Here is a 26,445-nt window from a genome sequence, read left to right as displayed (position 1 = left end):
CATTAAAATAGTTTATTTTAATTTTGAAAACCGGCCACTAGGGGTCTCCCTCCTAGTGGCCAGATGCAGGCTGGCGTGACGTCACGCCTGAATTCGGACTGATGCCGGCCGGGCATCGGTCCTAATTCATCCAGCCTGTGCTCGCTCCCTGCCTGTCAATCAGACAGGGGGGAGCGAGCACTGAGAGCGCATTGGCTCCCTGGCTTGACACGCCGGCCCCGCCTACCAGCATCTACACGCAGCCGCCGCTCTGCACAAGAGGTATAGGGGGGGGGGTTCAGGGGAGCGCCGCCGCTGCTCTACACTAGAGGAATGGGGGGGTAGCGGGGTTCGGGGTAGCGCCGCCACTCTGCACAAGAGGTTTGGGGGGGTTCGGGAGAGCGCCGCCGCTGCTCAGCACTAGAAGCATGGGAGCATTGGGGGGGAGGGAGAGCGTGGTTCGGGGGAGCGCTGCCCTGCACCAGAGGTATGGGGGGGTTCGGAGGAGCGCCGCCGCTGCTCAGCACTAGCAGCATGGGGGGGCGGGGTTCGGGGAGCACCCCCCGCCTCCGCTGCTCGGCACTAGAAGCATGAGGGGGAGCGCCGCCGCTGCTCAGCACTAGAAGCATGGGGGGAGCAGGGTTCAGGGGAGCGCTGCCGTTGCTCAGCACTAGAGGCATGGGGGGGGAGTGGGGTTCGGGGGAGCACCGCTGCGCTAACAAAGTTATTGTTTTCACCACAGGGTGCCCCCAGCTGTTTCACCACTAAAACTCCCAGCATGCCCTGACAGCCAATAGATGTCAGGGCAAGCTGGGAGTTGTAGTGGTGAAACAGCTGGAGGCACCCTGTATAGTGAACTAAGGGCGGAAGTGTCAGCCCCAGCAGGCATCAGTGACGTCTTCTTCGGGATCCTCCAGCTTTTTCCGCATCTTCTCCGGTATCCGGGCCTAGCTTTCTGGTGACGTTATTACGTTACGGCGCCGGGACAGCGTGTGCAGCAACGTAATAACGACGCCGGAAAGCGAGGCCCGGACCCCGGAGAAGATGCAGAAAACGCCGGAGGATCGCAAAGTGGACCCGGAGCAGCGGGGATACGTAAGTGAAACTGTCCGGGATGCTTAAACTTCTATCCGACAGCAGCTTAAGCATTTGTGCTGTCGGATAGCAGTTAATGCGATGGCCCCGACATATAAAAGCATCGTATGTCGATGCTGACATCGACATGCGATGGCCTCTGAGAGGTCATTGTATGTCGATTTGATCATATGTCGGGGCCATCGCATGTCGGGGGGTTACTGTATAAACACTCACATGGCTCTGTGGATGGAAAAATAAAAGTTATGTCTCCTAAACGGCAAGGAGGAAAAACAAAAACACAAAAATTAAAATTGTCTGTGTCCTCAAGGCCAAAATGGACTGTGTCTGGGGTTAATGATAAATATTTACTGTACACTCTTACTCCATCAAGCATAATCTGAATGTTCATTTATTTTTTTATTTTTTTGGTTGATAAATACAAAATTTCTGTTTATGCTTTCTTTATATAAAAGGTGTATATTATTATTCTTCACATTGTACAGTCTCTGTTAGTATGCTTTGAATAATATCACTGCTGCCATCTAGTGGTCACATGAACAACCATTACTTTTTAATAGTACTTGGCAAGGTGCAATTGCAAAAGCAATTCTGCTAACAGGTAATAGCCAACATGAGCAGGGATAAGTGTCCATGGCTGATTTCTCAGATGCCTTCAGTGACATTTTGAGGGGTTGTCATGGTGTGCAGAAGGTTTGGCTGGCAGCTCTGATCCCATCTTCATTTACAGAATAAAGACACTCCAGACACTCCCTCCAGCCATTAAAAGCATTCATCCAATATCTGATTCCACCATGACTGCTCCCCTTAGTAACAGAACTGTTCACACTTATAAAGGAGGCAATGGCCCAGATTATTCAAACTATGTGAGAGAAAAAGTGAAGTGATTTTCCCACAGTGACTGTTACGCCGAGCGCTCCGGGTCCCCGCTCCTCCCCGGAGCGCTCGCTACACTCTCCCCGCTGCAGCGCTCCGGTCAGATCCACTGACCCGGGGCGCTGCGATTCCGCTTCCAGCCGGGGTGCGATTCGCGATGCGGGTAGCGCCCGCTCGCGATGCGCACCCCGGCTCCCGTACCTGACTCGCTCTCCCTCAGTTCTGTCCCGGCGCGCGCGGCCCCGCTCCCTAGGGCGCGCGCGCGCCGGGTCTTTGCGATTTAAAGGGCCACTGCGCCGCTGATTGGCGCAGTGATTCCAATTAGTGTCTTCACCTGTGCACTTCCCTATATCACCTCACTTCCCCTGCACTTCCTTGCCGGATCTTGTTGCCATTGTGCCAGTGAAAGCGTTTCCTTGTGTGTTCCTAGCCTGTGTTCCAGACCTCCTGCCGTTGCCCCTGACTACGATCCTTGCTGCCTGCCCCGACCTTCTGCTACGTCCGACCTTGCTTCTGTCTACTCCCTTGTACCGCGCCTATCTTCAGCAGCCAGAGAGGTGAGCCGTTGCTAGTGGATACGACCTGGTCACTACCGCCGCAGCAAGACCATCCCGCTTTGCGGCGGGCTCTGGTGAAAACCAGTAGTGACTTAGAACCGATCCACTAGCACGGTCCACGCCAATCCCTCTCTGGCACAGAGGATCCACTACCTGCCAGCCGGCATCGTGACAGTAGATCCGGCCATGGATCCCGCTGAAGTTCCTCTGCCAGTTGTCGCTGACCTTACCACGGTGGTCGCCCAGCAGTCACAACAGATAGCGCAACAAGGCCAACAGCTGTCTCAACTGACCGTTATGCTACAGCAGTTACTACCACAGCTTCAGCAGTCATCTCCTCCGCCAGCTCCTGCACCTCCTCCGCAGCGAGTGGCCGCTCCTGGTCTACGCCTATCCTTGCCGGATAAATTTGATGGGGACTCTAAGTTTTGCCGTGGCTTTCTTTCCCAATGTTCCCTGCATCTGGAGATGATGTCGGACCTGTTTCCCACTGAAAGGTCTAAGGTGGCTTTCGTAGTCAGCCTTCTGTCTGGAAAAGCCCTGTCTTGGGCCACACCGCTCTGGGACCGCAATGACCCCGTCACTGCCTCTGTACACTCCTTCTTCTCGGAAATCCGAAGTGTCTTTGAGGAACCTGCCCGAGCCTCTTCTGCTGAGACTGCCCTGTTGAACCTGGTCCAGGGTAAGTCTTCCGTTGGCGAGTATGCCGTACAATTCCGTACTCTTGCTTCAGAATTATCCTGGAATAATGAGGCCCTCTGCGCGACCTTTAAAAAAGGCCTATCCAGCAACATTAAAGATGTTCTGGCCGCACGAGAAATTCCTGCTAATCTACATGAACTTATTCACCTAGCCACTCGCATTGACATGCGTTTTTCCGAAAGGCGTCAGGAGCTCCGCCAAGATATGGACTCTGTTCGCACGAGGCGTTTCTTCTCCTCGGCTCCTCTCTCCTCTGGTCCCCTGCAATCTGTTCCTGTGCCTCCCGCCGTGGAGGCTATGCAGGTCGACCGGTCTCGCCTGACACCTCAAGAGAGGACACGACGCCGCATGGAGAACCTCTGCCTGTACTGTGCTAGTACCGAACACTTCCTGAGGGATTGTCCTATCCGTCCTCCCCGCCTGGAAAGACGTACGCTGACTCCGCACAAAGGTGAGACAGTCCTTGATGTCTACTCTGCTTCTCCACGTCTTACTGTGCCTGTGCGGATGTCTGCCTCTGCCTTCTCCTTCTCTACTGTGGCCTTCTTGGACTCTGGATCTGCAGGAAATTTTATTTTGGCCTCTCTCGTCAACAGGTTCAACATCCCAGTGACCAGTCTCGCCAGACCCCTTTACATCAATTGTGTAAACAATGAAAGATTGGACTGTACCATACGTTTCCGCACGGAGCCCCTTCTTATGAGCATCGGATCTCATCACGAGAGGATTGAACTTTTGGTCCTCCCCAATTGCACCTCGGAAATTCTCCTTGGACTTCCCTGGCTTCAACTTCATTCCCCAACCCTGGATTGGTCCACTGGGGAGATCAAGAGTTGGGGGCCCTCTTGTTCCAAGGACTGTCTAAAACCGGTTCCCAGTAACCCTTGCCGTGACTCTGTGGTTCCTCCAGTAACCGGTCTCCCTAAGGCCTATATGGACTTCGCGGATGTTTTCTGCAAAAAACAAGCTGAGACTCTACCTCCTCACAGGCCTTATGATTGTCCTATCGACCTCCTCCCGGGCACTACTCCACCCCGGGGCAGAATTTATCCTCTCTCTGCCCCAGAGACTCTTGCCATGTCGGAATACGTCCAGGAAAATTTAAAAAAGGGCTTTATCCGTAAATCCTCCTCTCCTGCCGGAGCCGGATTTTTCTTTGTGTCCAAAAAAGATGGCTCCCTACGTTCTTGCATTGACTACCGCGGTCTTAATAAAATCACGGTTAAGAACCGCTACCCCCTACCCCTCATCTCTGAACTCTTTGATCGCCTCCAAGGTGCCCACATCTTTACTAAATTGGACTTAAGAGGCGCCTATAACCTCATCCGCATCAGAGAGGGGGATGAGTGGAAAACGGCATTTAACACCAGGGATGGACACTTTGAGTATCTGGTCATGCCCTTTGGCCTGTGCAACGCCCCTGCTGTCTTCCAAGACTTTGTTAATGAAATTTTTCGTGATCTGTTATACTCCTGTGTTGTTGTATATCTGGACGATATCCTAATTTTTTCTGCCAATCTAGAAGAACACCGCCAGCATGTCCGTATGGTTCTTCAGAGACTTCGTGACAATCAACTCTATGCCAAAATTGAGAAATGTCTGTTTGAATGCCAATCTCTTCCTTTTCTAGGATATTTGGTCTCTGGCCAGGGACTACAAATGGATCCAGACAAACTCTCTGCCGTCTTAGATTGGCCACGCCCCTCCGGACTCCGTGCTATCCAACGCTTTTTGGGGTTCGCCAATTATTACAGGCAATTTATTCCACATTTTTCTACCGTTGTGGCTCCTATCGTGGCTTTAACCAAAAAAAATGCCGATCCCAAGTCTTGGCCTCCTCAAGCAGAAGACGCCTTTAAACGACTCAAGTCTGCCTTTTCTTCGGCTCCCGTGCTCTCCAGACCTGACCCTTCCAAACCCTTCCTATTGGAGGTTGATGCCTCCTCAGTGGGAGCTGGAGCTGTTCTTCTACAAAAAAATTCTTCCGGGCATGCTGTCACTTGTGGTTTTTTTTCTAGGACCTTCTCTCCGGCGGAGAGGAACTACTCCATCGGGGATCGAGAGCTTCTAGCCATTAAATTAGCACTTGAGGAATGGAGGCATCTGCTGGAGGGATCAAGATTTCCAGTTATTATTTACACCGACCACAAGAACCTCTCCTACCTCCAGTCTGCCCAACGGCTGAATCCTCGCCAGGCCCGGTGGTCTCTGTTCTTTGCCCGATTTAATTTTGAGATTCACTTTCGTCCTGCCGATAAGAACATTAGGGCCGATGCTCTCTCTCGTTCCTCGGATGCCTCAGAAGTTGAACTCTCTCCGCAACACATCATTCCACCTGACTGCCTGATCTCCACTTCTCCTGCCTCCATCAGACAAACTCCTCCAGGAAAGACCTTTGTTTCTCCACGCCAACGCCTCGGAATCCTCAAATGGGGTCACTCCTCCCATCTCGCAGGTCATGTGGGCATCAAGAAATCTGTGCAACTCATCTCCCGCTTCTATTGGTGGCCGACTCTGGAGACGGATGTTGTGGACTTTGTGCGAGCCTGCACTATCTGTGCCCGGGATAAGACTCCTCGCCAGAAGCCCGCTGGTTTTCTTCATCCCCTGCCTGTCCCCGAACAGCCTTGGTCTCTGATTGGTATGGATTTTATTACTGATCTACCCCCTTCCCGTGGCAACACTGTTATTTGGGTGGTCGTTGATCGATTCTCCAAAATGGCACATTTCATCCCTCTTCCTGGTCTTCCTTCAGCGCCTCAGTTGGCTAAACAATTTTTTGTACACATTTTTCGTCTTCACGGGTTGCCTACGCAGATCGTCTCGGATAGAGGCGTCCAATTCGTGTCTAAATTCTGGAGGGCTCTCTGTAAACAACTCAAGATTAAATTAAATTTTTCTTCTGCATATCATCCCCAGTCCAATGGACAAGTAGAAAGAATTAACCAGGTCTTGGGTGATTATTTGCGACATTTTGTTTCCTCCCGCCAGGATGACTGGGCAGATCTCCTTCCATGGGCCGAATTCTCGTACAACTTCAGAGTCTCTGAATCTTCCTCCAAATCCCCATTTTTCGTGGTGTACGGCCGTCACCCTCTTCCCCCCCTCCCTACCCCCTTGCCCTCTGGTCTGCCCGCTGTGGATGAAATTTCTCGTGACCTTTCCATCATATGGAGAGAAACCCAAAATTCTCTCTTACAGGCTTCTTCACGCATGAAGAAGTTCGCGGATAAGAAAAGAAGAGCTCCTCCCGTTTTTTCCCCTGGAGACAAGGTATGGCTCTCCGCTAAATATGTCCGCTTCCGTGTCCCTAGCTACAAGTTGGGACCACGCTATCTTGGTCCTTTCAAAATTTTGTGTCAAATTAATCCTGTCTCTTACAAACTTCTTCTTCCTCCTTCTCTTCGTATCCCTAATGCCTTTCACGTCTCTCTTCTTAAACCACTCATCCTCAACCGTTTTTCTCCCAAATCTGTTCCTCCCACTCCTGTTTCCGGCTCCTCGGACGTCTTCTCTGTCAAGGAGATCTTGGCTTCTAAAAAGGTCAGAGGGAAAACTTTTTTTTTAGTGGACTGGGAGGGTTGTGGTCCTGAAGAGAGATCCTGGGAACCTGAGGACAACATCCTAGACAAAAGTCTGCTCCTCAGGTTCTCAGGCTCTAAGAAGAGGGGGAGACCCAAGGGGGGGGGTACTGTTACGCCGAGCGCTCCGGGTCCCCGCTCCTCCCCGGAGCGCTCGCTACACTCTCCCCGCTGCAGCGCTCCGGTCAGATCCACTGACCCGGGGCGCTGCGATTCCGCTTCCAGCCGGGGTGCGATTCGCGATGCGGGTAGCGCCCGCTCGCGATGCGCACCCCGGCTCCCGTACCTGACTCGCTCTCCCTCAGTTCTGTCCCGGCGCGCGCGGCCCCGCTCCCTAGGGCGCGCGCGCGCCGGGTCTTTGCGATTTAAAGGGCCACTGCGCCGCTGATTGGCGCAGTGATTCCAATTAGTGTCTTCACCTGTGCACTTCCCTATATCACCTCACTTCCCCTGCACTTCCTTGCCGGATCTTGTTGCCATTGTGCCAGTGAAAGCGTTTCCTTGTGTGTTCCTAGCCTGTGTTCCAGACCTCCTGCCGTTGCCCCTGACTACGATCCTTGCTGCCTGCCCCGACCTTCTGCTACGTCCGACCTTGCTTCTGTCTACTCCCTTGTACCGCGCCTATCTTCAGCAGCCAGAGAGGTGAGCCGTTGCTAGTGGATACGACCTGGTCACTACCGCCGCAGCAAGACCATCCCGCTTTGCGGCGGGCTCTGGTGAAAACCAGTAGTGACTTAGAACCGATCCACTAGCACGGTCCACGCCAATCCCTCTCTGGCACAGAGGATCCACTACCTGCCAGCCGGCATCGTGACAGTGACCAATCACAGATCAGCTAACCAGCTGAGGAAAAGTCAAAGCTGAGCTGTGATTGGTCGCTGTGGGAAAACCAGTCCACTTTTTCTCTCACACAGTTTAATAAATCTGGGCCAACATGTCTCTAAAGGGCATATATTTGGAAGTTGCTATAAATGCAGCTCCATGATATATGGCCAAGATTTACTATGAGTTTTCCTTGTCACCATTTTTTTGCCACATTTACTATTTTGGAGCTCATATATGTATATATATAAACAAAGGGATAGAGCAGCACAACCTCCAAAGAGAGTAGCGGGTGTTGGCGGTAAAAGGTCCCGGGTCAGGGGTCCCATAGACATCCACTCGAAGAAACAAAATCCGCAGCACTCCAAGGTACAAGGTGAATAAGATTTATTGACCCAACATCAGGAACCACGTTTCAACTGCCCAATTGCAGTCTTTCTCAAGCTCAACAACCAGTGCAAATGGCAAGATATTTATACAAAGGAGTGTATACAATATTAATTGATTAACAAGGTGGATAAAGTGCTTACAGTATCAGAAATACATTAATAAAGGCAATCGTAGCATGCATCGGTGTATGGTGCATTAAGAAACATACATGCTTAACTCTGTTAACAGTGTTCCGCATATGTTATCATAAAATAACAAAGTGTGTGACATTAAAATATTATAAGAGAGGCAATTCATACTTGATTAAATGGTTAGATGAATAATAATTATGTATTTTACCATGCAGAACGACTGTATCATGTTGGCGGGGAACGCCGCCCGTGCTTCTGGTACGCTGCACCATGACAGAGGGCAGGGCGCATGCGTGTGGAAGACGTCACTGGACCTGAGGCCAATAACGAGCCTGCGTCACTGTAGCCATGGAAACATGGCTCTGCGTGACAGTGCGCAAGCGCAGTGTCTATCGCTGAGTCCTACACTGCCATAGGGAGGTCTGGCATACCTCCATACAATGAATGCAATGTGGATTGGCGCAGGGGAGATACGTACTGAGGACTCGCTGCCCCCGTATATACAAAGGCAGGGAGACCCCTGTGCACGCATGGGGACCCCCGGGTTAGCGGTTGGTCCCCATAGGTACAACAGCACGAACCTCACTGCCGCATATCCAAGAATATGTAGTAAAAATGGCAAGAGGACAAGAAAAAGTATATTCAGGCACCTGTCATGGTATCTTTCTTGTTGCGTATGTTGCCTTCTCTTGTACATCATATAAAATGATAAAAAGACATAGCATGAGATACAAAATTCAATGTAATATTAATATGTAGAGATCACATCACATTCGAGTAATGGCAAGATGGTTGCTAACGGTAACAGACACTTTAATAGCTTATTCGTTCATGTTATATTTAGAATGCCTGGGGTTACCACAAACTCCACATTGAGACCATGGGGTCATAGGGAGTTGAGTGTGTGGATCCACCGCAACTCCCGTTTTTTTAGAAGACTTGTACGATCTCCACCGTGTTTCAAAGTGGGGATATTGTCAAGGAGTGTGAATTTGAGGTCCTTCTCTGTATGTCCAGCCTCCAAAAAATGTTTGGAGACTGGAAGGTCAATCCGTTGTTTTCTTATTGAATATCGGTGTTGATTTATGCGGTTTTTAAAGGGCAAAGTTGTTTCTCCTGCATAAATGTAGGGGCACGGACAACTGAGGACATATATCACGTGGTCCATAATACACGTGAGATATGCCTTGATGGGAAACACTTGACCTGTGACCGGATGCACAAAATTGGGACCTTTTATCATGAATTTACAATTAATACATTGCCTACACGGGTAAGAGACTTTATTTTGTACCGTGATAAAAGATTGATGACTACCCTGGATGGTGGAAATGTCGGTTTTGACTAGTTTGTTACGAAGGCTAGGAGGTCTACGATAAGACATTAATGGTAATGTTTGGAATTTCTGTATGTCAGGGAAACTCTTCTTAATTATGTGCCAATACCTGCGTACCGTGCTTGCTATATTATTCGCACTGGGTCTATAGGTAGTAACATAAGGGATGCGTGTTAGAGAGTTAGTAGGGCTTGTAGTGGAAAGTAGATTATTCCTGTCCATGTTTTTAACTTCCATTGTTCTATGAGTACATGGGGATAACCCCTATCTCTAAAGTTTTGAGCCATGCGGTCCAAAGTTGGTGAGATGTTATCCTCTCTGCTTACTATGCATCGTACTCTCATCATTTGGCTCTTAGGTAGAGAGCGGCCCACATGTTTAGGATGAAAACTATTGTACTTAAGAATGGAATTACAATCAGTGCTCTTGGTGAAGAGATCCGTATGTAATTGGTTGTTTGAAAGAGAAACTGTGGTATCAATAAAATCAACAGAGGTATGGGACCAAGTATGTGTAAGTAGGATGCCGCTTTTTTAGGACAAAGCCAACGCACATTAAGAAATTCACCAGACGAGGAGGACGAAAACACAGAAGAACAAATAAAGACAAGAGGACAACGGGCTGGGCGTGCCCCCCCAACAACAGACACAGACTCAACTGAAATTCACCAAAAAGAAGTGGTAAACCTTTCCTCTTTTTCATTGTCACAGGATCAAATAACATTGTTGTCTAATGGTTTAAATTTTTGCCCTGTGAACACATTTGATTGGTTCCAAACCAAACTTGACTTGGCACAATTTCTCAGGCATGTCAAGCTCAAGATTTGGTTTCATTCCAATCCTAGTAAACCTATTACATCTGTCTGTATTGATAGTTCACCTTTTAAAGCTTCTGATTATGCATTGAGAAACCCAAGCAACTTTCATCCTCCCTTATCTTCCAGTGCAGTGGATACATTCCAAACACTGGTTAATAGGGATCTTGAAAAAAATTAGAGAGTCATCTGTCCACAAAAAACATAACCTTACGTACAAACAGCATCAAGCACTCCAAGGACTGATCCATGACCACAATCTTGTCATCAAGCCAGCAGACAAGGGAGGGGCGATTGTGGTCATGGATCGGTCCAAATACATAATGAATGTCACTAGACAATTGAATGACAGTATCACTTATCAACCGTTACAATCTGATCCTAGAATGAAAATTGAAAAACAGATCAAAACAGTACTACAAAACGCTCTATCAGAAGGAAACATTGACGAGTCACTTTACCAATATCTATTGGTATCTCATCCTAAGACCCCACTTCTCTACATCTTGCCTAAGATCCATAAAACCTTGGTAGATCCTCCCAGTAGACCCATTGTCTCTGGGAGGGATTCAGTGACCAGTCATTTGTCCATCTTCTTAGGCCAAGTCCTTAGACAGTATGCTACCTCTGCCAAATCATACATTCATGACACATCTGACTTTCTTTCACAATTGCAGCAACTCACCATCACTGACAATATCATCTTGGCTACTCTAGACATTTGCAACTTGTATACCTCCATACCCCACGACCAAGGCATATCTGCAATTAATAACACCATCAGGTCTGATTTTACTCCAGCCAAAACAGAATTTCTCATGTCTTTACTTACACTCATCTTGAAGAACAATTATTTCTCATTGTTTGTATGCCCAGATAGCGGGGACCGCTATGGGCACTAACGTGGTGCCCACGTATGCTAACATATACGTGGGCACCATGGAATAGTTTTCCATCTATGTATCGCCCCACTTTGGCCACGTGCTAAGGTGGTGGCGATACATTGATGATGTATTTTTGATCTGGAGGGGAAGTGAGGAGGAATTACACTCATTTCACTCCTACCTCAACCAGATAAATCCACACATCCAATTTACACTTACTTGGTCCCATACCTCTGTTGATTTTATTGATACCACAGTTTCTCTTTCAAACAACCAATTACATACGGATCTCTTCACCAAGAGTACTGATTGTAATTCCATTCTTAAGTACAATAGTTTTCATCCTAAACATGTGAGCCGCTCTCTACCTAAGAGCCAAATGATGAGAGTACGACGCATAGTAAGCAGAGAGGATAACATCTCACCAACTTTGGACCGCATGGCTCAAAACTTTAGAGATAGGGGTTATCCCCATGTACTCATAGAACAAAGCAAACAGGAAGTTAAAAACATGATCAGGAATAATCTACTTTCCACTACAAGCCCTACTAACTCTCTAACACGCATCCCTTTTGTAACTACCTATATTCCCAGTGCAAATAATATAGCAAGCACGGTACGCAGGTATTGGCACATAATTAAGAAGAGTTTCCCTGACATACAGGAATTCCAAACATTACCATTAATGTCTTACCGTAGACCTCCTAGCCTTCGTAACAAACTAGTCAAAACCGACATTTCCACCAACCAGGGTAGTCATCAATCTTTTATCACGGTACAAAATAAAGGCTCTTACCCGTGTAGGCAATGTATTAATTGTAAATTCATGATAAAAGGTCCCAATTTTGTGCATCCGGTCACAGGTCAAGTGTTTCCCATCAAGTCATATCTCACGTGTACTATGGACCACGTGATATATGTCCTCAGTTGTCCCTGCACCTACATTTATGTAGGAGAAACAACTTTGCCCTTTAAAAACCGCATAAATCAACACCAATGTTACGCCGAGCGCTCCGGGTCCCTGTTCCTCCCCGGAGCGCTCGCGGCGTTCTCCTCTCTGCAGCGCCCCGGTCAGACCCGCTGACCGGGAGCGCTGCACTGACATTCACGATGGGGATGTGATTCGCATAGCGGGATGCGCCCGCTCGCAAATCGCATCCCAAGCCACTTACCCGTCCTGGTCCCCGGCTGTCACGTTCTGGCGCGCGGCTCCGTTCTCTAGGGCGCGCGCGCCAGCTCTCTGAGATTTAAAGAGCCAGTGCACCAATGATTGGTGCCTGGCCCAATCAGTCTAATTAGCCTCCACCTGCTCCCTGTCTGTTTAACCTCACTTCCCCTTCACTTCCTTGCCGGATCTTGTTGCCTTTTGCCAGAGAAAGCGTTTAGTGTTGTCCAAAGCTGTGTTCCAGACCTTCTGCTATTGCTATTGACTACGAACCTTGCCGCCTGCGCCGACCTTCTGCTACGTCTGACCTTGCCTCTGCCTAGTCCTTCTGTCCCACGCCTTCTCAGCAGTCAGCGAGGTTGAGCCGTTGATAGTGGATGCGACCTGGTTGCTACCGCCGCAGCAAGACCATCCCGCTTTGCGGTGGGCTCTGGTGAAAACCAGTAGCAACCTAGAACCGGTCCACCGGCACGGTCCACGCCAATCCCTCGCTGACACAGAGGATCCACATCCAGCTAGCCGAATCATAACAACCAATATTCAATAAGAAAACAACGGATTGACCTTCCAGTCTCCAAACATTTTTTGGAGCTGGACATACAGAGAAGGACCTCAAATTCCCACTCCTTGACCATATCCCCCTCTTTGAAATACGATGGAGATCGTACAAGTCTTCTAAAAAAACGGGAGTTGCGGTGGATCCACACACTCAACTCCCTATGACCCCATGGTCTCAATGTGGAGTTTGTGGTAACCCCAGGCATTCTAAATATAACATGAACGAATAAGCTATTAAAGTGTCTGTTACCGTTAGCAACCATCTTGCCATTACTCGAATGTGATGTGATCTCTACATATTAATATTACATTGAATTTTGTATCTCATGCTATGTCTTTTTATCATTTTAGATGATGTACAAGAGAAGGCAACATACGCAACAAAAAAGATACCATGACAGATGCCTGAATATACTTTTTCTTGTCCTCTTGCCATTTTTACTACATATTCTTGGATATGCGGCAGTGAGGTTCGTGCTGTTGTACCTATGAGGACCAACCGCTAACCCGGGGGTCCCCATGCGTGCACAGGGGTCTCCCTGTCTTTGTATATACGGGGGCAGCGAGTCCTCAGTACGTATCTTCCCTGCGCCAATCCACATTGCATTCATTGTATGGAGGTATGCCAGACCTCCCTATGGCAGTGTAGGACTCAGCGATAGACACTGCGCTTGCGCACTGTCACGCAGAGCTAGGTTTCCATGGCTACAGTGACGCCAGCCGGTTATTGGCCTCAGGTCCAGTGACGTCTTCCATACGCATGCACCCTGCCCTCTGTCATGGCGCAACGTACCGGAAGCACGGGCGGCGTTCCACGCCAACATGATACAGTCGTTCTGCATGGTAAAATACATAATTATTATTCATCTAACCATTTAATCAAGTATGAATTGCCTCTCTTATAATATTTTAATGTCACACACTTTGTTATTTTATGATAACATATGCGGAACACTGTTAACAGTGTGAAGCATGTATATTTCTTAATGCACCATACACCGATGCACGCTACGATTGCCTTTATTAATGTATTTCTGATACTGTAAGCACTTTATCCACATTGTTAATTAATTAATATTGTATACACCCCTTTGTATAAATATCTTGCCATTTGCACTGGTTGATGAGCTTGAGAAAGACTGCAATTGGGCAGTTGAAACGTTGTTTCTGATGTTGGGTCAATAAATCTTATTCACCTTGTACCTTGGAGTGCTGCAGCTTTTGTTTCTTGGAGTGGATGTATATATATATATTAGGGATCGACCAATTATCGGTATGGCCGATATTATCGGCCGATAATCACGATTTTGGGCATTATCGGTATCGGCAATTACCTTGCCGATAAGCCGATAATGCCCCGCCCCCCGCACCGCGACCGCCCCCCTCCCCGCCGCACCGCGACGGGTCCCCAGCACCGTGTCACACCCCCCACCGTGATGCTGGGTGGTATACCGGTATGGATTTTTGCCCATACCGCTATACCGGTCAGGCCCCTCCCCCACCCTCCGAGTCAATAAAAAAAAATTAACTTACCCGTAATGGGGGTGGTCCGGGCCATCCATCGTTCCTGTAGTGTCCGGGGGCGTTCCGGGTGAACCTGTCCGGGCTGTCCTTCTCCGACAGTCATCTTCTCCACTCCGGGCAGGCTCCGGCCCAGTAGCTGCATAGACGCCACTACACCGTGACGTCAGGTGCGTCGCTGCGCACGGGCGTCACTGCGCAGCGGCGTCTATGCAGCGTACTAGGACGGAGCCTGCCCGGAGTGGAGAAGATGACCGCTGGAGAAGAAGGACAGCCCGGACCGGTTCACCCTTCATCCGGAACGCCCCCGGACACCACAGGAACGATGGATGGCCCGGAGCACCCTGACAGGAAGGGGGAGAGAAGCGGGTGGTGGCGGCGGCGGCCTATGGTACCGCAAAAGCCACTGCAGTGCATTGATTTAAAGCACCCGCTTTAAATCAATGATCTGCAGCGGTGTCGCGGGGGGGTTAAATAGCCGATAACTTATACCAGAATATTGGTATAAGTTATCGGCTATCGGATAATCGGCTAACCTCCACCGATTATCGCTATCGGCCCTAAAAAAAACGATATCGGTTGATCCCTAATATGTATATATATTTATAGCAACAGAAGAATGCAGCAGCACACTGCCAGCACAAGGATATAGGTGAAACATGTATATGCAGTTAAAACATGGAGAGCTATACAGCTATGGTGTAATAGATGCAAATGTGAAACTATGAAATAGTGAGGCACTTAGCTCGCAAATTTGTCTCCGCCGGCGGTCAAATAGCTTGGACCGTCCCACCGCGATAAGGTGGCCTCATTGGGACGGACCCTACACTGTGAATATGCCTCTGTGTGAACAATTCAGTAAGCATGGCAAGGTCTGGAACATCCAAGACACCTTATATACACACATGATAGAGGTGGGTGGGGTGCAAGGCCAACATGGAGGTAGCCACTCCCCCGTATGTGCGATACAGACAAAGAATAAGTCAGCCAGCACTTTAGTTGATACCAAACTATTATATGGACCTGGCCTACAGGTGCACGCTACTAGGCTAGATATACAGCAACAGAAGAATGCAGCAGCACACTGCCAGCACAAGGATATAGGTGAAACATGAAGATGCAGTTAAAACATGGAGAGCTATACAGCTATGGTGTAATAGATGCAAATGTGAAACTATGAAATAGTGAGGCACTTAGCTCGCAAATTTGTCTCCGCCGGCGGTCAAATAGCTTGGACCGTCCCACCGCGATAAGGTGGCCTCATTGGGAGGGACCCTACACTGTGAATATGCCTCTGTGTGAACAATTCAGTAAGCATGGCAGGGTCTGGAACATTCAAGACACCTGATATACACACCTGATAGAGGTGAGTGGGGTGCAAGGCCAACATGGAGGTAGCCACTCCCCCGTATGTGCAATACAGACAAAGAATAAGTCAGCCAGCACTTTACTTGATACCAAACTATTATATGGACCTAGCCTACAGGTGCACGCTACTAGGCTAGATATACAGCAACAGAAGAATGCAGCAGCACACTGCCAGCACAAGGATATAGGTGAAACATGAAGATGCAGTTAAAACATGGAGGTCAAATGGCGGTCAAATAGCTTGGACCGTCCCACCGCGATATAGATTCTTTGTCTATATATATATATTATATATATATATATATATATATATATATATACATATATAAATTTGAGCCTTATTTTGATACAAAACTTAGATTGTTCATTTCACCTTTTTTTGTGTAATGTGCTACAAAATCTACTTCTTCCACATAATAAATGTCATGAGAAGCTGGATTTGACCAAAGACTCGCTCCCTGGAAGAAAAGTACTATCCAGTACTGGATAATTCTCAGAGTGTGACTTTAGTGACATTTTATTGATTAAACTATACTCGAACACATGGTCATGTTATCTTTTCCCGTTTAAAATGTGTGTATACATTTTCATGTACTATAAAAATTTTAATAGTATACATTGGTCCTATAACTACCGTTTTCTGTTTACTGCAGTCGAATTGGATGTTATGTGACCATCTTTAAGAATATTTCCAATCTTAGAGATGTTTTCTACAAGGAGATGAGCAAGGTAGGTGTAATGTTTCTACATAAAGTAAAAATGTATCCTACAGAATTAACAAACTAGAAGTGTATAGCCATTGTTGGTTATGTACTAAGAAGAAATAGGAACTTAGGAGGGGAATTCATCAATAGTTTTTTTAGTGTTCATTCTATAAGACTAGGTTTCCACATTTTTTTTTTACAAATATGCCAATAAAAACGCCCATTCTGCCGCATGGCGTTTTTTTTTTTGTGAAAAAACGCTTCGGCCAGATGTTAGCTGCAAGTCAATAGTAAACTGCAAAATGCCAAATCCACTTGGTGTTTTTTTAATCCTTTTGGCATTTTTGGGCTCCTTGGCAGTTTTTAAAAAACGACCTCTTGTCGAGACTTTGGCGTTTTTCTGGAAAATCTTGGCGTTTTCCTCCCATAGAAGTCTATGGGAGTGAAAAACGCCAAGAAAAACGCCATGTGGGTTTTAACTTTGGCGTTTTTTCAGGCATTTTTTATTCTCTTTTGGACTTTAGCGATCCAAAAAAGTGATGGAGATACCTTTTTTATTAAAATTTCGTAGGGTACCATTAAAAAAAAAATAATAATAAAAAAGATACAGTAGTGATGGAACAAATTGTATTTAACAAAATGAAAAAATGAAGGAGATCGGATCCAGCTCAATGCAGATAAAATCGGGTTTAATCCATAGGACAAGGAAGGAACAAGTTACGCGTTTCAAGCGCTGCAAGCGCTCTTAGTCATACAACAAATGCATGTTACAAGTCGGCTTAAATAGGCAGTGAGGTAATTACAGACGGTCACAGGTCATGTGACCGGCAGGAATTAACCCCTTACAGGTAAACATTAGAAATATACTTCAAGTATCAAAACAATGGGTAAATACAAATATAATTGTAACTACATAAAAGAATAATGTCTGAAAATAATAAATGACCAATGTATGGAGAGATGAGAGAAAAATGAATAAATATAAAGACATAAGTTATTAAATTTCATATTGAGAAGATGTATGCCAATCATGCACATAGGCTGTAAAGAAGCTACATATGAATTGACATCTTGAGAATGTATCGCCAGATAAGTCCTATGTAAAAATTAACATAAGTATACAAGTGAATCAATATATATTAATGGACAACTGGGGAACATGTGAAGATGTCAAGAAATACATAGAAGATGACATAAATAGAGTTATACTTAATAGTGGAGGATGACATCCTGCCGTTTATTCATACCAAGAGGAACTCGTATTGATAATTTAAGAATCCAAAAAACTTCTCGATTGAGATCCACTTGGTGTTTTTTTAATCCTTTTGGCATTTTTGGGCTCCTTGGCAGTTTTTAAAAACGACCTCTTGTCGAGACTTTGGCGTTTTTCTGGAAAATCTTGGCGTTTTCCTCCCATAGAAGTCTATGGGAGTGAAAAACGCCAAGAAAAACGCCATGTGGGTTTTAACTTTGGCGTTTTTTCAGGCATTTTTTATTCTCTTTTGGACTTTAGCGATCCAAAAAAGTGATGGAGATACCTTTTTTATTAAAATTTCGTAGGGTACCATTAAAAAAAAATAATAATAAAAAAGATACAGTAGTGATGGAACAAATTGTATTTAACAAAATGTATCTTTTTTATAACAAAATTTTTATTAATTTTTTAACAGGGATCAATTTATGTGGGCGGGTAGGGCACTAAAAATGTAGCCGACAATAATAAAAATGTAGTGTGTGTTTTTTACTTTTTATTTATTTTTTACATTTTTTTGGTAGTACTACTACTCCCAGCATGGAACACACTGTTCCATGGTGGGAGTAGTAGTTACCTGTACTAATTGAAAGATCGCCGGGGTCCGTTGCAATCCTCCTGTATAATGTATAGATGCGGCCGGCCGCTCTTCTATGGTCCCCTGCACTGACGTATATATACACATATTCCTATTTCCCGCAGAGCTGTGATTGGCCAGATGGTTCCAGCCAATCACAGCTCTCTGCGGGAAATATGAATATGTGTGTATATATACGTCAGTGCAGGGGACCATAGAAGAGCTGTGTCTATACATTATACAGGATGATCACAGTGGGTGTCAGGAGTTACACTCGTTGCGATCCGTCTATTAATGCAGGTACTACAGCTCACAGCACGAAGCAGAGTGTGCTCCATGTTGGGAGCAGTAGTACCTGCAGTAAGGGACAGATCATAGCGGATGTCACTCCTCCTGACACCCGCTGCAATCGTCCCCTCTTACTGTTTTGTGGTTATCTGTCTATTTTGGAGATCAACTTATTAATGCACAAAGTTCCTAATTGGAAATTAGATTAGATTATAATAGATATTTCATTTTAGAATAGATATATCACAATTTCTTAAGAATTGATATAATATTTTACAAACAAAGAGCTTTAAAAGGAATCTGTCAGCTCTATTTGCTGCAAAAAAACAAGTTGTACCTTTCCTGGAGCAGATGCTGGCTGTCAAAACTTATAAAATTGCCTTTTAATTTTTCAAGCAGGTGTCAAAGAGGTAGAAATGTGCCATTGCCTGGTATGCCTCCTTACTTGCCCTCATCTCCCAGTCCCTCCTTGATTGTAAACTGAGCCTTGTACTTCAGTCGAGGGGCTCAGGGGTGAGGGTGAGCAAGGAGGTGTTCGATCTTTGGGACACTTGAGGCGCTCAGCCCTGCCTCCTTGGTACAGCTTGCTTTTATACCTTAAAGGGGTACTTCAGTGAATTTTTTTTTTTATAAATCAACTTGTGCCAGAACGCTAAACAGATTTTTAAATTACTTCTATTTAAAATCTTAATCCTTCCAGTACTTATCAACTTCTGTATGCTCTACAGGAAGTTATCCTCCCCCCTTAGCGCTGTCTTTTTGACCCAGCTCTCCGTCTTGATGTAGGGAGAGCTGTGCGTCCTCAGAATCGCTCTGTGTCACAAAACAGCGCATGTGCTCAGAAGACAGAGCGCAACACTTAGGGGGGGGGGGGGCAAATAACTCCACATCATTAGGACACGGAAAAGCAAAAAATTAATATGCAACAAGGGGGGCAGGCTTCGGGAGCCTGTCTCCGGAACACGGGACCCGCCTGCTGCGCGCAAAACCGGGATGGATGGCAGATACTTTAGAATGCAAACTCAGCCAAAACAAAACTTTACTAAGTAAGTAAGCACGTTACAGACTCCTGTTCACCCACACTATAACCTAATGTATTGGGTTTAGTGTGGATGAACTTGCTGACAGTTTTCCTTTAAACTCATGAACTGTGGAGGAGATTTATCAAAACCTATGTAGACTGATGCAATTGCCCATAGCAACCAGATTGCTTCTTTAATTTTAAAGAAGTCTTTGGAAAGTGAAAGAAGCAATCTGATTGGTTGCTATGGGAAACTGCACCATTCTTCCTCTACACAGGTTTTGATAAATCTCTTCCTATTAGCAGAGAAAACATTAAGCAGTTGTCTACAGCAAACAATCAGCCAATTAAATACAGGAATCTGTGTCATCCTCCTTACAGCTAAACCATGACCTATATGAAGTTATGAGTAAACTAGAGCGACAACATTCCACCAAAGTCTTTGTTGTGAAAGGAGTCAAAAGGTATGTTATTATAGTATACAAGGTGATTTAAAACGGATGGTGCAAAATTATATCCTCTGTATTCATAACCAAGAGAACATAACACAATTTTGTTAACATGAAAAGAAACAACATCTATCCAAGTGTTATCTATCTACTACAAATGTTCAAATGCACAGCGGTTTGTAAGCTACACCATTCCATGATTTGTGGCACCTACAGTTCTATACTTGTTAGCCTGGTAACTTTCTAGGACTATGCTCACATACGGCTAGACAGTTGGGTGCTGCAGACTTTTCTAGTTTCTATGCGGAGCAAATTTATCAAGCTTTTTTGTGCTTTGATGTTGCCATAGTGATGTAAGCATTTAAAATTTGGCTTTTCCAAATGAAAGCTGTGCTGTGCATGGTTGCTATGGGCAGCTAAGCCAGTTTAGCTTTTTCAGTCACTTTCCATTTACCACTGATGTTACTTTAAAGGGGTATTCCAGGCCAAAACGTTTTTTTATATATCAAGTGGCTCCGGAAAGTTAAACAGATTTGTAGATTACTTCTATAAAAAAAATCTTAATCCTTCCAATTGTTATTAGTTTCTGAAGTTGAGTTGTTGTTTTCTGTCTAACTGCTCTCTGATGACTCACGTCCCGGGAGCTGTGCAGTTCCTATGGGGATATTCTCCCATCATCACAGCTCCCAGGACGTGACATCATCATTGAGCAGTTAGACAGAAAACTTCAGAAAACTTCAGAAGCTAATAACTATTGGAAGGATTAAGATTTTTTTTAATAGAAGTAATTTACAAATCTGTTTAACTTTCCGGAGCCAGTTGATATATATATAAAAAAAGGTTTTGCCTGGAATAGCCCTTTAACTATAGGACTTACTTTTGCACCATCCTTTTTGAATCACCTTGTATACAATATATGATTCTTGAACTTGAAGATAGAGTTGCCGTGTCAAGATTAATATTTTATGGGTTCCCCCTAATTAAGGCTTATTCCTCTAACTGGGGAATGTGAAATCTATAATTTTGTTGTAAAAGAAATGAGCTCTCTATGAACTGACATTCTGAGGAGGCAAGATTGCATTGGGTGCATCATTCATGAGGCAGAATAAATCCCTGCAGCAATGTCTCATGAACATTACTTGCAAAAATTGCAATTATATATTTTGCAACTATATATATATATATACACACACACATATATTTTGCCCATATTAAGGGCCCCATTACACAGAGCTATTATTGGCCAACTTCACCCTGTGTAATAGAGCCAGCGGTCAGCCAATGAGCGAGCAACCAGGTCATTTTAAGTTGTGTAAAAATCATTGCCTACTAGATGCACTTCTCCCCTTGCAATGCGAACTGGGGCCATGGTTTAGCTTGAGTGATTTGTCATGTACACACAGATAATGACATATTCTATTAATTCTATAGTAGGTGCACCTAATATTTTAGTTTTTTGCTTTTTGATTGTTTTGAATTTTAAATCTAGACATCTCTCATTTTCAGTAAAAGAAATTCTCTGCTGATCTCATCCCCTATAAGTTCTTCTAGTTCCTTTTTCATGGCTTCAATAGACCCAGGGACAAGCATTTCAATTGGTGAAAAAGATTTGTTAGATGAAAAATATAAGGCCAATCGCATATCTTTAACTTCAAATGAAACTCAAGACTCCAACAAAGATGAAAATTCTTCTACTTCAACTGAAGAAGTGACTTGTGAAGAATCAAACATTATTCCAGATGTGAAACAACCGGAAGAATCAGTACATCAGAAAAATGAGGAATGTTCACGTGATGATACATCAGTACCTGAAGAAACTGAACACTTGGAGAATAAGGCAGGAAGTGACTCAAATTGTGACAGTAAGGAAATGTCTCAAAAACATCAAGTGATAACAAATGAGAAGGTATCAGAAAATGCAACACAGAAAAATACTGACATCTTTACACAGAGTAGAAGTGACTACAAGGTAATCTGTGAGACTAAAGGTCACTCCAGTTATATAGTTAAGGAAGAAGCCTACGAAGGTTCTAGTGATACCAAGCAACTGGGCACTGAGAACATAAAAGATGGAGATATTCAGAAAGTGATAGACAGCACACAAGAGAATTCTAATGAAAGTCCCCAAAGAGACTCCGGAGAATCAGAGAACGAAAAACAAAATAATATTTCTACAGAAGGAAACAAAGAGGATGTTGAAATCCATCAACACATTGGAATGGAATGCCATATAACAGTAGCGCCTCCAGAATGTGAAAATATACATGAAGGTAAGGATTCTAAAAGACCAACAAAACCATTGTCGTCTTCTGTGATAAATTCCTGTCAACCATGTACAACTAATCAAATGAAAAATTCAAGTGATGAACCTTCTTCTGTGCCAGTTCCCTTCCAGCCTTGTCCAAGTGATGATGTGAAGAATCCTGGCGATGAACCTTTTTCTTCTGAGCCAAATCCCTTCCAGCCTTGTCCAAGTGATGATGTGAAGAATCCAAGTGATGAGCCTTCTTCAGTTCAAAATTCCTGCCAGCCATGTAGAACTGATGAAGTGAAGCAGAATCTAGGTGATACAAATTCCGATTGTGTACCACATTCTTGCCAACCATGCCTAACAGATGAAGCAACACATAATCTAAGTAATGAAACATCTGACAAAATAACTGGGACACTCCAAAGTGAATCAGGTATGCTGCAAGATTTAATTACAGACCACTTTTACTAACCTGTAGCACAAAAAAATTGCTTACCTTCACAATTTAGCACTCCTAGCACAGCCATGGGTGGGCATAAGATAAATCCTTACTGTAAATGTTAAGGACATATTGAACATGATTATTATTGGCTGACGTAATGTTCCTAGAAACATTTGTCCCCAATTTTTTGAATGTACTAATTTTGTACAAATTAAGAAATATTAAAATTTTTTGCATGGACCTTATCCGGTGATGGCCATGCCCTGGGATTAACATATCCTGGCCCCTAAGGTGCCAGCAGTAAAAGGATGCACATCTCTAGTCTACAATCCGTACAACTCACTATAGCATAGGGGAAAGTGTTCGTAGGATCTTTTTAAACTAACAATTTGCAATAAAAACTGTATAGAAATTTTATAAGTTTATAAGCTTTCAATTAGGAGCCAAATCACATCCCTTTTTTCAAACAAAATTGAAGGGGGACCATAATGGACTGGTGACAAAAGTAAAAACAAAAGTCAAATGTGACAAAATGAGTGCATTTAAAGTATACCTGACATTATAAAAAAAAAAAATTTCACATGTCAAAGAGACATATCAAGAATTTCGATCGGTCGGGTCTGAGTGTTTGGATCCTCATCAATCTCAAAATTGAGCTGGGGTGGTTAAGTGTTTTACTCCTTGCTGCAATCTCTGTCTTACGGCAGGAGACAAACTCCAGAGAAAGTATAGTGCAGCGAAACAGAAAAGGTGGCAAGCGTCTCCTAGCTCATTTCAGAGATCGGTGGAGGATTGAACACACCCTGACCAATAAAAACTTTTAACGTATCTTTTTTTCTAATGACATTGACACTTGTAACCCAAGCTTAAAGTGCAGTACACATTACAGGTGTTTTTTTTTCACATGCATTGTATACGTCGCAGACTTGCATGCAAAATACCTTCTATGTATTACAGTAACAGTGATGTACAGTACAGACCAAATTTCTTTTAAACACTGTGGGGGGAAAAAATGCACTTAATTTGCATGGAAATTACCTGCTTTAAATTTGTAGCCAACTATGCTGCAAATTTGCTTTGGATTTATTGCAGATTTTCCCTAGTTACTTCAATGGGAAAGCCCAAATCCACAGCAAGTCCACAATAAAATATGTTATTGTTGTGGATTTTGCTGTGGAAACATAGCATCAAAAACATCATCAAATCTGCAACATTTAGCATGGATTTGAGGAAGATCTACATCATGTCAAAGTATCCTAACCTTGGCCATACACCCTAGGTAAGTGTCAGCCAAACCGGACTATACTGACTGACAATCATCTAATGTGTATGGCAGTCTCCTGACCTTCCCTGATGACAGATGTTGTGGGACAGAAAGATCAGAAATAATGGAAAAAGAGTCTGTAAGTGGCTTTCCAGCTTCCTAATGAGAACACGTGCCAAACTAAAAGTGCCATGTATGTGGGATTGGGAGAGAGCGCTGTTGGCTCATTCTGCCATAGCAGTATTATGTGTATGGCCAATTTCAGACAGTAATGGTGCTTTGGCTGTAGTTTTGTTAATATAAAGGATGTTAATGTACGTGCAAAGCCATGTAGTACATACTATGCATATATAATTTCTGTGTGTTTTGTTTTATACAGGAAATACAGACCAAGTGATGACACAACTGTAAAATTCAGACACCAAATGCAGAACAGCAGCTTATGCTTATGGCAGAACCTACAACATTGCTCCTTACTCCTGTATTATATTGTCTACAATCTCATGATTACAGTCTTTCTGTAGGTATCACTTAAAAAAACAAAAGAAAAAAAACATTTGTTATTGTTTTTTTTTTTTCATAATTAATTTATTTATAAAAAAAAAAAAAAGAAAGCCATCAAGACCGATTATCAAAATATGCTTTTAAACGTGCTTCTTATATCTAATGCAAGCATACCCTTGTGGGAAGGGATTAAAGTTATGGTTGCATATCATGGCTATGTTACTGAAACACAATAGACAAAAGAGTCTGATAAAAATAAATATCAGGAAAAAAGGGGGGAGGGGGAATGGAAATGTAGGTAATTTAGCATTTATGCTGATATAGACCAACTTAATGAATTTAATGGTTGTTCTTTATAGACTCCACTGGGGGCTCCGTTACCATCATAAAAATTAGCAGTAAAAGAGGACTGCCCCAAAGCTCCACATTTGTGATAGGAAAGGAGTTTTACATAAAATCATAGGATAATATTGTGGCTGATGGGTCTGAATATAGAACTAATATCACAAACTTTATAAAGCCAGTGAAGCCAAACGTAGATAGAATGCCATTCAGATAATCCCAGTGTACCCTACTGAATACATTACCCCGATCCAAGGCAAGGAGCAGAGACTCTTAGTAGGCTCTAGCCACAAGTATCAAGTTTACCATGCACCTGGTTCCATCCGTTGCTCTTAGTAGCCAGCCAAAGAGCCCACTAGGGACTCTTTAACCCCTTAAGGATGCAGGACGTAAATGTACGTCCTGGTGCGGTGGTACTTAACGCACTAGGACGTACATTTACATCCTGTGCATAACCGCGGGCATCGGAGCGATGCCCGTGTCATGCGCGGCTGATCCCGGCTGCTGATCGCAGCCAGGGACCCGCCGGCAATGGCCAACGCCCGCGATCTCACGGGCGTCCGCCATTAACCCCTCAGGTGTCGGGATCAATACAGATCCCGGCATCTGCGGCAGTACGCGATTTCAATGAATGATCGGATCGCCCGCAGCACTGCTGCGGGGATCCAATCATTCAGAACGCCGCACGGAGGTCCCCTCACCTTCCTCCTTCCGGCTCCCGGCGTCTCCTGCTCTGGTCTGAGATCGAGCAGACCAGAGCAGAAGATCGCCGATAACACTGATCTGTTCTATGTCCTATACATAGAACAGATCAGTATTAGCAATCATGGTATTGCTATGAATAGTCCCCTATGGGGACTATTCAAGTGTAAAAAAAATTTTTAAAAAATGTCAAAGTAAAAGGAAAAATAAGTGAAAAATCCCCTCCCCCAATAAAAAAGTAAAACGTCCCTTTTTTCCTATTTTACCCCCAAAAAGCGTAAAAAATAAATTTAATAGACATATTTGGTATCGCGGCGTGCGTAAATGTCCGAACTATTAAAATAAAATGTTAATGATCCCGTACGGTGAACGTCATGAACGTAAAAAAAAAAAAAAGTCCAAAATTGCTACTTTTTAAATACATTTTATTTAAAAAAATTATAAAAAAATTTAATAAAAGTTTTTTATATGCAAATCTGGTATAAAAAAAAGTACAGATCATGGCGCAAAAAATGATCCCTCATACCGCCGCTTATACGAAAAAATAAAAAAGTTATAGGTCATCAAAATAAAGGGATTATAAACATACTAATTTGGTTAAAAAGTTTGTGATTTTTTTTAAGCACAACAATAATATAAAAGTATGTAATAATGGGTATCATTTTAATCGTATTGACCCTCAGAATAAAGAACACACGTCATTTTTACCGTAAATTGTACGGTGTGAAAACAAAACTTTCCAAAATTAGCAAAATTGCGTTTTTCTTTTTAATTTCCCCACAAAAATAGTGTTTTTTGGTTGCGCCATACATTTTATGATATAATGAGTAATGTCATTACAAAGGACAACTGGTTACGCAAAAAAAAGCC

At 44.3% G+C, this 26,445-nt stretch overlaps 1 protein-coding gene and 1 long non-coding RNA gene across 3 annotated transcripts in view; one reads left to right on the top strand and one right to left on the bottom strand.

Moving 5' to 3' along the window:
• The window catches only part of BIN2 (bridging integrator 2), a 95,460-nt gene extending 70,890 nt beyond the window's left edge, over positions 1-24,570 (top strand). The window contains exons 8-12 of one of the 2 annotated variants that reach the window (XM_056562669.1): positions 16,433-16,508; positions 20,003-20,085; positions 21,577-22,340; positions 22,455-22,754; positions 24,407-24,570. In XM_056562669.1, coding sequence (XP_056418644.1) covers positions 16,433-16,508; positions 20,003-20,085; positions 21,577-22,340; positions 22,455-22,754; positions 24,407-24,438 — 1,255 coding nt within the window. In that variant the 3' untranslated portion in view covers positions 24,439-24,570. Of the gene's footprint in view, positions 1-16,432; positions 16,509-20,002; positions 20,086-21,576; positions 22,755-24,406 lie in introns of both variants that reach the window. The other variant, XM_056562668.1, reaches the window with a different exon arrangement.
• The window catches only part of LOC130358827 (uncharacterized), a 29,451-nt gene continuing 25,548 nt past the window's right edge, over positions 22,543-26,445 (bottom strand). Inside the window, exons 4-5 of the long non-coding RNA XR_008889658.1 lie at positions 22,818-22,872; positions 22,543-22,678 (exon numbers count right to left, since the gene is read on the bottom strand). This is a non-coding gene — a long non-coding RNA (uncharacterized LOC130358827). The remainder of the gene's footprint in view (positions 22,679-22,817; positions 22,873-26,445) is intronic.

This window comes from Hyla sarda, chromosome 2 (assembly GCF_029499605.1).
Source record: "Hyla sarda isolate aHylSar1 chromosome 2, aHylSar1.hap1, whole genome shotgun sequence".
NCBI classification, from domain to species: domain Eukaryota; kingdom Metazoa; phylum Chordata; class Amphibia; order Anura; family Hylidae; genus Hyla; species Hyla sarda.
This window is presented reverse-complemented; position numbering and strand designations above follow the sequence as displayed.